Below are 12,269 nucleotides of genomic sequence, written 5' to 3'. Positions count from 1 at the left end.
TGAAGCAGATTTGTGAGGCAAGACTTGCCCTGGGTAAAGCCATGCTGACTTTGTTCCATTAAACCATGTCTTTCTATATGTTCTGTGATTTTGATGTTTAGAATACTTTCCACTATTTTTCCTGGCACTGAAGTCAGGCTAACCGGTCTGTAGTTTCCCGGATCGCCCCTGGAGCCCTTTTTAAATATTGGGGTTACATTTGCTATCCTCCAGTCTTCAGGTACAATGGATGATTTTAATGATAAGTTACAAATTTTTACTAATAGGTCTGAAATTTCATTTTTTAGTGCATCCCCTAAAGGCTAGAGGATGGAAATGAAGAAAAGGGTTCATCGGGGTAACTTGCTGGTGTGGAGATTACTATCCTTAACCAATAAGACTTGAGGTTTTTGATGCAACTGCAACATTACTCTCCACTTCTTCGGCAGAGGGACAAGGGGACAACAAACAAAGAGGGCACAGACTTATGGTCTGGGGAACTGATAAGCACAGAGTAGCAGTTACTACCCTTAACAGAAGGCATGGGATTTCTACTCTTAACCAATAAGCCTTGATGCTTTTGAAACAACTAATATCACTCTCTGCTTTGACGGCCGAGGAAGAAGAACTAGATTAAGACAACCACCAACACGAGCCCTGAATTTTAAGGTCCGGGTTAATGATACATAGACATAAGGGAAAAAGCACAGGACTGCTTCTACAGCCAAGCCTATAAGTCAAGCAGCTCTGTCTGAATTTTTAAGAAAGCTTATCACCCTGTGAAAATATTGCTAACAAAACATTTTTTATGGGTTATCATAAGGCTTGAGGATAAGTGCACAGAGCGGCAGTTGCTATCCTTAAGAGAAACAAGGAGGAACCAGCACAGCACGGCAGATGCTACCACAAGAAGCTTGCTGGCAGATTAGATGGACCATTGATCCTTTTCTGCCATCATTACTATGTCACTATAAATGTATGCTTCCATCAGGTCCAGGGAAGTCAGGAATTCCCCTTGCCTCACAGTTAAAATTACTGACCCCAAAGTTTCCACCTGGAAATGAGACATTCAAGAACTTGTGGACGTACTTCAGGTCCAAAATGGGACAGAAGGAGCAGTCCTCCTTGGGTACCAGAAAATAAATGAAATAATGCCCAGACCGCACTGAGCCTTTGGGACTGGAAACACTGCCTTCAAGGTGAGAAAACAATCAAGCATTAATCTGACAGCATCTTGCTTCAAAACAGAGTGGCAAGGGGAAATCATAAAAGTGTCATAAACCAGCTGGAAAACTTTCACGGTGTACCTGTCTCAAACAACTTCCAACAACCAATGATTGGAAGTGATTTGGGCCCATTTCCAATACAGTTTTGACAGATGATCAACTATCTCTTGGCTCGGAGACTGGACCTGCAAACTTTTATTGAGAGGGACATGAGACACCTGTTCCCGAGGCACCATCTTTACCTCCTTTCTTGGTCGAACAAAAGAACTGATATCTAATAAAAGATTGAGAGCTTTGACAATCTAAGGCTGTCATGGCTTAAAGCGCCTAGCATCTCAAAACCTATGTCAGGCTGAAAGAAAAGAGAACCCCTGGGTCTGTCTTCTGGAAGCCTGGGTACTTTGGATTCACCCCAGGCTTTTGCCATCTTTCAAATTCCTCTCCAAACAGCAGCTGACACTTAAAGGCCAGCCTGGTCAAGTTTGCCTTAGAGATTGAATCTGCTGACCAGTTTCACAGCTATGAGTCTCTTTGCAGCCCCCACGGAAGCCATTCCTTTGGCTGCCACTTGCACCATATCAAAGGAGGTATCTGCCAGTTATGTCGCTCCTGGCTCAAGCTGAAAAGACTCATCCTCTAGTTCCGCTTGTGCATGCTGTGCCAGCTAGAAACCAGACCTTGCCACAATGCAAGTACAAGCCGCTATCTGTAACTTCATGCTGGCGGCTTCAAATGCCTGCTTTAAGATAGACTATCTTTTGGTCCTGTGCATCCTTTAAGGCAAACCATCTTCTACTGAAATCGTGGCACACTTCATAACCAAACAAACCAGTATGTCCATCCTTGGGAAGCCCAACCTATCACTCTCCTGTGAAATCAGGGAGTACAACTTAGTTAAGAAATGACCTCCTTTAAAGTTATCCTCAAACAAATCCCATTCCAGATTCATCAAGTCCTTTATAGCTTGATGCAAGGCAAAGAACTTGGAAGGTTTCCCTAATATGGACTATAATAGGATCTTCTGCACTGACCGGAGGGGTCCTTGTCCGTTGCTAGATTTAGTGTGCTTAAAGCTAGCAATATTAAGGACACCAACTCCTCCCTATGAAACAGACTGACCATGGCGAAGAGTTACTCCCCTTCTTCCAGGTCGCTTGCAGGATCTGTGCTAGGCAAATATCAGACAGAAATAAGGTGGATGGGAGGTGGGAGGGATGGAAGATCCAGACCATCTAGCCCAGAAGCCCCCTGCACAAAATTTGCTCAACTAAAGGAGAGAGCAATGAGCTTTTGCCACAGGAGTTGTCACGGATTTTATTTTTAAGCTGGCTATACCTGGGCACCACTTAACTAAAGGAAGGAGAACTAGTCTTTTACCTGAGGAGCTATCACAGAAAAAGTTCCTATTCAGCCAAACCAGGCCTCAGACCACAGAACAAGATACACCTAGTACCACCTGCTGGAGACCAAGAATACTGGCAGGCTGAGGTCAATACAGATGCATATATGAGTGATGTCAGCAAGTCTGTTGTTCTCTGTCATCTGCTGGTTGGGGGTGAATAACCCATCAGTCTGGACTGGTCTGACTGGTTGAAAAAGAAAAATAGACTGGGCCATGACCAGGCGAACTAAGGAAGCACTAGAAATCATGTCCATTGGTAATATGTTTCTTCAGCATATACAGTTTTTGAAACCACTCACTGTGGGCTTCTTGGATCCAGATATTCTGTGAAGAAATATTTTCTTCTTTTTATATAGCACTGAGAAGTACTATTTGGAGGGCTGCTGAGGCAGTGATAAAAATCTTAAAAATATGATTAGTAGGATCAATTTCTTGATAGAGTATACATCCATACTGAAGCTTGGACCAAAAAAAAAAGAGAGGTTAGGACTTTTCAGCTTGGAGAAGAGATGGCTGAGGGGGGATATGATAGGGATGTTTAAAATTATGAGAAGTCTAGAACGGGTAGATGTGAATCGGTTATTTACTCTTTCGGATAATAGAAAGACTAGGGGGCACTCCATGAAGTTAGCATGGGGCACATTTAAAACTAATCGGAGAAAGTTCTTTTTTACTCAATGCACAATTAAACTCTGGAATTTGTTGCCAGAGGATGTGGTTAGTGCAGTTAGTATAGCTGTGTTTAAAAAAGGATTGGATAGGTTCTTGGAGGAGAAGTCCATTACCTGCTATTAAGTTCACTTAGAGAATAGCCACTGCCATTAGCAATGGTAACATGGAATAGACTTAGTTTTTGGGTACTTGCCAGGTTCTTATGTCCTGGATTGGCCACTGTTGGAAACAGAATGCTGGGCTTGATGGACCCTTGGTCTGACCCAGTATGGCATTTTCTTATGTTCTTATTAACACATTCACGCTATTTCACTTTTACCTGAATATGGGGAAGGGCAGATTTACTAGCATAAAAACCTTTTAATATAGCCCCCATAGCATTAAATTACATTAACCTTTCTTTACTTTAATATACTGTGATACCTTGCAATACCGAGCATGAATCTGAACCTAGTTGTCACTTATCTTAGCATAGTTTGACACCCTGTTTAGATGAGACCCAAGATTAAGCTGGCCCTAAATTACTAAAACATAACAACGAACAACAGGCTAATACTTACTGTTAATTCCTCTTTCATAAATACAAGTATTCATTCTAAATTTAAGATAAAGCACAATCACGACCTAAAGTCTTTAATAACCATACTAATTGCTTGGATGATGATGATAGCAAGTTTATTATTAGCAAAGCAGCTAATCCATCAAAGTTTGCATGGACAAGGTGTGTGTAACTGTCAGTATGAATCAATCTGTCTCTTCTCAGAGTGTTTCATTAATCAATAGTTAATATATCATTTAAAAAACAAATAAGCAGAACATAAACTATCAACTTTCACAAATCAGAACCAGCTATATGAAATGCTGGACTTGCTTTGATACCAACCTGCCCTTGTTTCCAGCATTCTTGGAAGAGTTTCCAATTGCTGCTGTGTTTGTGATCTTTCAGCCACAGAATGTGCCCATCACAAATCCGTGAATGTGGAATATCACTGTACATTTTGCTGCCCTCATCCACAACAGACTTTTCTCCATCTGCACTTTCTTCCTTCAGCTCTGTTTTTATAGTGGTCTTTGGTGGTCTAGTGGCTGGAATCTTGTTTTCTACAACTGAAGCAATGATGTCATCAAGAATATTTGGCATAGTCTTTCCACCTTTCCCACCCTGTCATACAAATAAAATACATTTCAATCATTTAACATTTTGTCAGTAGATATACAAGATTGCTGTCTTTTATTTATAACGGTATAATTACATTTGAATAGATACATATATGTACTTAAATATCCAAGGAATTACTATTATACTTTGCTGTGGGCAACTAGTATATAGGGTAAGAGACCTATTCATGACTCAAGTTCCTGTTTCTCAGGCTGAGATTGCTAGATCTGATAGTTTTAAAGCAAATATAATGGGAACAGCTTTGATCTGTCTCAACACAAAACAAAATGTGTGTTCCCAAGATGTTTTGCACAAGTGGAGGAGAAGGGAGAAGTCAGAAAGCAGAGTTGCTTACCCGTAACAGGTGTTCTCACAGGACAGCAGGATGTTAGTCCTCACATATGGGTGACAACATCAGGATGGAGCCCAATCACGGAACACTTTTGTCAAAGTTTCTAGCACTTTGACTGGCACCACTGAGCATGCCCAGCATGGCACCAACCCTGCATCCAGCAGGGGTCTCCCTTCAGTCTCGTGTATAGCAAAAAGTACGTGCGAAAAATAAATCGCAAGCGTATTTACAGTACCCAACTCTGCGGGGTGGCGGGTGGGTTTCGTGAGGACTAACATCCTGCTGTCCTGTGAGAACACCTGTTACAGGTAAGCAACTCTGCTTTCTCACAGGACAAGCAGGATGGTAGTCCTCACATATGGGTGAATAACGAACTGAGGATGCCCAAGGAATGTACCAAAAACACCCAAATACGTGCAACCGGTACAGCAATAGGTGTGAGTTTGGAGAACGGGCAGCCTGAAATTCCCAGCTGGGTGTTGGAAGGAAGTTGGGTATTAAGCTGAGAATAAATTGCGCAGAACAGACTGGTCAAAGATAGAATCTTGAGGGCCAGCTTTGACCAGGCAATAATGGGCTGCAAAGGTATGGAGAAAACACAATGTAGCAGCTCTGCAGATGTCAGCAAGAGGTACAGAGCGAAGGTGTGCTACCGATGTTGCCTTTGGTCTAATAGAGTGCGCTTTAACGTGTCCCGGTAGCAGAAGGAAATACAGTCCGTCAGCCAGGAGGACAGGAACTGCTTTCCCACCGGGATTCCCAGTTTAATTTTATCAAAGGGGACAAATAGCTGGGTGGACTTCCTATGGCCTGCAGTGCGTTCCAAATAAAAGGCCAGCGCACGCTTGCAGTCCAAGGAATGCAGAGCCCGCTCGCCTGGATGTGAGTGGGGCTTTGGAAAGAAAGTAGGCAAAACTATGGATTGATTTAAATGAAACTCAAGACACTTTCGGTAGAAATTTAGGATGAGTGTGAAAGACCACCCAATCATGAAGAAATTTTGTGCGGGGGGGGGGGGGGGAGGAGTAACCAGCGCCTGTAGCTCACTGATCCTACGAGCGGACGTCAAAGCATGAAGGAAGAGTACCTTCCAAGTGAGATGTCGTAGCTCGCAGGAATGCAGAGGCTCAAACGGAGGTTTCATGAGTTGCGCCAATACTACATTAAGGTCCCAAGCAGGGGCCGGGGGGACAGAGGGGGCTTGAAGTGCAGCAAGCCCTTCATAAAGCGCACTACTAAGGGTTGTCTCGAAATAGAGACATCCCCTGTACCCTTATGGAAAGTGGCCACCGCACTGACATGTACTCTAATGGAGGAAGCTTGTAGATCCGACTCAGAGAGGTGCTAGAGGTAGTCTGAAAACTTCATTATGGGGCAGGTAAAAGAATCCAACTCCTTTGAAGTACACCATAATGAAAACCGTTTCCATTTAGAATGATAAGATTTTCTAGTAGAAGGCTTTCGTGAAGCTATCAGGACCTGGGATACAGAGTCCCTGAGATTGAGAGGCTGCAAAATTAGCCTTTCAACATCCAAGCTGTCAGCGACAAGGCCTGGAGGTTGGGATGGTGCAGCTGTCAGTTCTTCTGAGATATCAGAGACTGATCCATACAAAGGTGAATTTGTGGACGGATTAAGAGGTCGCGAAGGATGGGAAACCATACCTGACACGGCCAGTAGGGGGCTATGAGAATCATTAGGCCCTTGTCCTGGCGTAGCTTGACGAGAGTCTTGCTGATGAGAGGACGTGGTGGATAGACATACAGGAGACCTGTTGCCCAGGAGCGGGCGAAGGTGTCCCTCGGTGGAGTTTTTTTTTACTGCGATGTAGGGAGCAGAAGTTCTCCACCTTGCGAATGTGAACCGATGCAAAGAGGTCGATGCTCAGATACCCCCACTTCTGAAATATCTGATCCGCCACCGCAAGGTTAAGGGACCACTCGTGGGGATGAAAAGTACGACTGAGTTTGTCCGCTAGAACATAGTCCACGCCCGCCAGGTAGGTCGCTCTCAGTAGCATGGAATGAGAGAGAGCTAAGGCCCAAATTTGCACTATTTCCTGACACTACTTCCTGACCACATCACAACTTGATTGTCTGTTTGGATTAGGATTGACTTTTTGGCTAAGCAATCCTGGAAGGCTAGCAGGGCATATCTGATCGCCCTGTGCTCCAGAAAGTTTATCTGATGTTGCGCTTCTGTTGCAGACCAGGGTCCCTGAGTTTGCATGTGGTTTACATGCACTCCCCAACCGAGAGTGGAAGCATTGGTTGTCAGAATTATCTGAGGTTCTGGAGCCTGAAACAGTAGCCCTTTGAGCAGGTGGGACTCTTGGATCCACCAAGCCAGTGAGAGACGAAGCTGCCTGGTCACATGGAGAATGTTGGACATGGAATGGTGCCTGAGACCACTGGGATTTTAATGTCCACTGCATTACTCCCATGGCAAGTCGAGCCATTGGGGTAACATGGACCGAGGACACCATATGTCCCAACAATACGAGGATATGACGCGCAATCGTGGTTCGGCGAGACTGTACAGTGTGTGCAAGCACTGCCAGCATATGAGCTCGGTCCCTGGGAAGGAAAGCTCTCGCTTGGATAGTGTCGAGATCCGCTCCGATGAAGGAGAGGGATTGAGACAAAATCAGATTGGACTTCTGATAATTAATTAGAAATCTCAAGGACAGTAGGAGCCACACGGTGAGATGGAGAGCGTCAAGAACCGCCTCCGGCGACTGAGCACTCAGTAACCAGTTGTCTAGATAAGGATAGGTGTGAGTGCCTAGTCGTCTTAAGTATGTGGCTACTACTGCGAGGCATTTCGTGAAAACACGAGGGGCCGATGCCAGGCCGAATGGAAGTACTCGATACTGGAATTGCTGGTTTCCAACGAGGAACCGGAGGTACCTTCTATGAGACGGGGTAATTGCTATGTGCATGTACGCGTCTTTTAGATCTAGAGAGCAAAGCCAATCCCCTTGTTGGAGAAGAGGGAGTAAAGAGCCTAAGGTTACCATCCTGAACTTCTCCCTTTGAAGATGTTTGTTTAGGGCATGAAGGTCTAATATAGGGCGAATGCTTCCCGTCTTTTTTGGTATTAAGAAGTATTGGGAGTAGAAGCCCTGTCCCCTTTGCAAAGGAGGAACTGGCTCTATGGTGTTGGCTCACAGGAAGGAAGCTATCTCCCCCTGCAAGAGTTGAGAGTGGTTGGAGGAAGTCCACCCCGGCAGAGGTGGAGAGTCCAACGGTATGGAGAGGATGTTTAGATAGTAACCATGAGCTACGACAGACTGTACCCACTAGTCCGTGGTGACCTTGAGCCACATGGTGGTAAAGTGGCCGAGCCGGCTGCCGACCGGCAGGGATGCCAGAGGGGGAAGATGACAATCGTTCTCTAGGGGGAGTCAAAACCCCGAAGCAGGATCAGGTTGCGCAGGTGGCTGTGCTTTCTGAGGCCTGGGTTGTTGAGGTGGAGGCTTTTGATAGGGTCTAGATGGACGAGACCAAACTGGTGGAGGGTATCTTCGTGCTTTGTAAGCAGTTCTTTTCGCCTCTCTCCTGAATGGCCGTTTAGAAGAGGTAGAGAAGTCAGCATGTACAGCAGAAAGCTGCTGCAGTGTCTCATTGTGATCTTTGAGTTGTGCGACAGTTTCTTGGAATTTTTCTCCAAACAGATTGTCCCCCGTACAGGGGAGGTCTGCTAAGTGGTCTTGTACTTCTGGATGCAAATCTGAGGATTTTAGCCAGGCCCACCTCCTTGCGCTTATTCCGGCTGCTGATAGCCTGGAAGCCGTATCAAATATGTGGTAAGCTGAATTGACTTTATGCTTACCTGCATCGAAGCCCTTTTTTACGATGGAGTTCAGTTGGTCTTGGAACTGATCCAGGAGAGACTCAAAAAATTCCTATAATTGCTTGAATAAATTTCTGTTGTATTGGGTCATATAAAGTTGATATGCCGCAGTACGAGAAATTAACATTGAGCCATGGAAAACTCTTCGCCCAAAAAGCATCAAGGAATTTTTGCTCCTTCCCAGGAGGTGCCGAAGAATGAGGCCTTGAGCTCTTGGCCTTTTTCTGGGCAGACTCTACCACTACTGAATGAGCAGCCAATTGTGTTTTCTGGAAACCAGGTGCCGCCTGGACTAAATAGGTGGCATCAGTCTTGCGGTTGACAGGAGGGACCAGGATGCTGGCAGTTGTGCTGCAGAAGATCAAGCAGAACATCATGAACCGGGATGGACATTATTTCTTTTGGTGCGTCGACAAACTGAAGGACCTCCAGCATTTTGTGTCGGGAGTCTTCTTCAGTTTGCAGGACGAAAGGTATAGTCTCCGACATTTCCTTGATGAAATTAATGAAGGAGAGGTCCTCCGGTGGAGACTTGTGTCTCTCTTCAGGTGGCGAAGGTTCAGATGGGATATCTCCGGTGTCCTGGGAATCAGATTAGTCATCAGACCACGGTTGGTAAGGCTGATCCCCAGCCCCCAATGGTGGGTCAGACGGTAGAAAGGGACCTTCTCCAGCCGGAGGAGGTCTGGGCACTGAGGGTATCGGTGCCGGCATAGACGGCTTTGGGTGCAGCATCGATGGTGTTGGGACCAGCGTCTATGAAGGACAAAGGGGCACAGATGGCATCGGTGACCTCTGTGGATGCCTTGGTGGAAACGATCCAGAAGGCCCTGGAATCTGTTCTGGCCTCGATGAACCCTCCTCGTCCGAGGAGAGATGAATGGGCGTCAACGGACAGAGGGGTATCTGTGCTTTCCCTGGTGCCACTGGCAGAGCACAGATGAGGATGACCAGCCTGTCGAGGAGTGGAATAAGCATCTGTGGCATCGGTTCCGGAGCCGGCACGGGAACCGGTATCGGCATCGATGGCTTCGGAAGGCCCTGGATGGCCTGTACCACTGCCTCTTGCACCATCCGGTGCAATTCCTCACGGAATGCTGGTGTGGCTAACACCAGGTCCGGAGTAGGACGCATGGAGGGCATTGCCGGAGGGTCCACTGGTCCCAGTGGAGTCTCGGCTGCCGCGCCCATGGAAGGCGAGGAACGCCTCGGGGCACCCGGCTCAGAAGAGGTTTGGGGCTCCTTCTTCGGTGGCTCGAGACACTTGGAAGTTGAAGGTACCGGTGCATCTGGCGTCGATGGAATGGACATGCGATGCCTATGCTTCTCTCAGTGTTCAGCCTTACCTGTGTCTGGTACCAAGGACGGTGAAGTAGTAGACTTCGACGTCTACCGAGAGTCATCGGTATCCGACCGATGGTGTGACTTCGTCGGCGACAGTACCGAAGACGCGGAAGCTTGGGACAGTGGACACTGCTTTGTGTGGAACAAAGCAGCCATTTTTTCCAGCCGAGCCCGGCGGCCCTTCGGGGTCATTTGGGCGCAGTTGGTACACGAGTCCACATCATGTGTCGGGCCCAGACAAAGTACACAGAACTGGTGAGGGTCTGTGATAGACATTGTCCTAGGATAATCAGGGCACCGATGAAAACCCATCGCTGCTGTCGAAAATTTAGGCCACTCGCGGTCGGTGCCTGTGAGGCCTATACCGGTCCCCGATGGGAACCGACCGAAAAACGGGTAAAAACTTACCGTATGGACGCGGCTATCAACGGCGAATGGAAAACTCCAAAGGGGTATAAACTTTTGCAATTTGCAAAGAAATTTCTGAGGAAAAAATTCCTGTCAGGAACTTGTGAGAGAGCTCCTAAGTCCGCGTGGAAAAAGTGAAACTGAAGGGAGACCCCTGCTGGATGCAGGGTTGGTGCCATGCTGGGCATGCTCAGTGGTGCCAGTCAAAGTTCTAGAAACTTTGACAAAAGTGTTCCGTGATTGGGCTCCATCCTGTCACCCATATGTGAGGACTACCATCCTGCTTGTCCTGTGAGAAAAAACAAACCCAAAAAAAGCAATGACTGAGAGAATGCTCCTTCCCCACTCTATTAAATAATATCCCCAAGTCCATGCTTGGTTTAGCTATGAGAGGAAAATCATTGTGGAAAGCGGATTAATTTTGAGTCCAAAGAGAGGAGAAGGCACATAGCGTATGAGAGAGGAGAAAATAAATATTTGAAACTCTTAAGAGTTTTATTGTGAAGTTCTTCTTGATGAACCTTCATTTTCAGTAGGAATTATCAAAATTATCCTGTTCAATAATTAAAATAAGAATGACTCACAGAATTAGCCTATGGATATGCAAGATCTGCTCATTTTCATATTCTAGACTACAGTAAAATTAAAATGATCTTAAACTGATTAGAAATAATTGTCGCTAAAAAGATTCTGAAGAAAATATTTTGAACCTTCCACATTCAAACAATCCCCAATATTGGGCAATGCACTCACTGGAGTTCCTACTGAATAAACAGGAGCAAAAGCAATGCCAGCATCTGTACAGCCCAGTCGTAGTTTGCCAGCTGTTGTGGTCAGCAAATCTCGTAATGTTGAACCTTGCTCATTATTCTGAGAAACAGGAGGGGATGTTTTGCAGTTCAATACCACTGAACTGTTTTGGTCTCTCTCTTCTTTGACATGCTTTCCAAGTGGGCATTCTTTGTTTTCTGTAATAAATACAATTTGGTACATGAATGCATTGTCAAGCTGGAAAATTAGTTACACTGAAACCTAAAGTGGCAGAAACTTAATGCATCCTTGCCGTGGAAAATCACAAAGCATTACAACTAATTTAAAGATTGTATCAGTACAGGTCTTTCCAATCAATCAAAGTTGTCTCTCTCAAAAGTTATACAAAAGATGAATACTAAACACACAGTAAAATTAATTTGAGACAGGCAATGGTTTCAGAAACAAAAATGTAATACAATAAAAAGCCTCCAACATTTATTAACTTTTATGTAAAAATAAAATGAGAAACTTGCATTTCTAAATATTTAAAGCAAAAGTAATTCAGTTGCCCAAAAATGGTGTTAACAACTTTTTTGTTGACTCTAACTTCAATCTATTTGTAAGTCTTGTCCCCTAGTTTCTTGAAAGTACAAAGTATGCCATTCATAATTTGGGCTAGATCTAGAAAATAAAACACACCGCAAAACACTGCCCATACAATGAAACAATTAATTACACAAGGCAAGAAAATAAAGCCCTACAAACTTCAAACATGGCACAGAGTTTCCTTCAAATGCGTGTCATATTGGGTCAAACCAATGGTCCCATCTGGTCTTCAAGAGCGGCCAATCTGGGTCACTTGGAAGTACCTGGCATATCTTAATGGAAAGGAAGATCCCTTTCTAGTTGTGCATTTCCAGATGTAAGCAGCAACAATCTTCACCCCTCCCTGGTTAAACAGTCCTGGCCTCCAGAAACTTGATCAAACTTAAATCTAGCTATACTATCAATCTTGACCACTTCCATTGCTTGTGTTAGCTGAAAAATCAAATGTGTTTTAATTTGCTACCAGTTAGTTTAATGGAATGTGCCCTGGTTCTAGTACAGAAGTAAGAAAAG

The 12,269-nt window shown here is 45.1% G+C and overlaps 1 protein-coding gene across 6 annotated transcripts in view; it reads right to left on the bottom strand.

The window, feature by feature from the left end:
• Positions 1-12,269, bottom strand: part of JMJD1C (jumonji domain containing 1C) — a 597,281-nt gene that overhangs the window by 41,345 nt on the left and 543,667 nt on the right. For 5 of the 6 annotated variants that reach the window (XM_029609729.1, XM_029609731.1, XM_029609730.1 and 2 more), the window contains 2 exons: positions 11,151-11,365; positions 4,163-4,441 (listed from right to left, as the gene is read on the bottom strand). In XM_029609729.1, the coding sequence (XP_029465589.1) occupies positions 4,163-4,441; positions 11,151-11,365 (494 nt within the window). Of the gene's footprint in view, positions 1-4,162; positions 4,442-11,150; positions 11,368-12,269 lie in introns of those variants that run through there. The other variant, XR_003857847.1, reaches the window with a different exon arrangement.

Source organism: Rhinatrema bivittatum, chromosome 7 (assembly GCF_901001135.1).
Source record: "Rhinatrema bivittatum chromosome 7, aRhiBiv1.1, whole genome shotgun sequence".
In the NCBI taxonomy this organism is placed as follows: domain Eukaryota; kingdom Metazoa; phylum Chordata; class Amphibia; order Gymnophiona; family Rhinatrematidae; genus Rhinatrema; species Rhinatrema bivittatum.
This window is presented reverse-complemented; position numbering and strand designations above follow the sequence as displayed.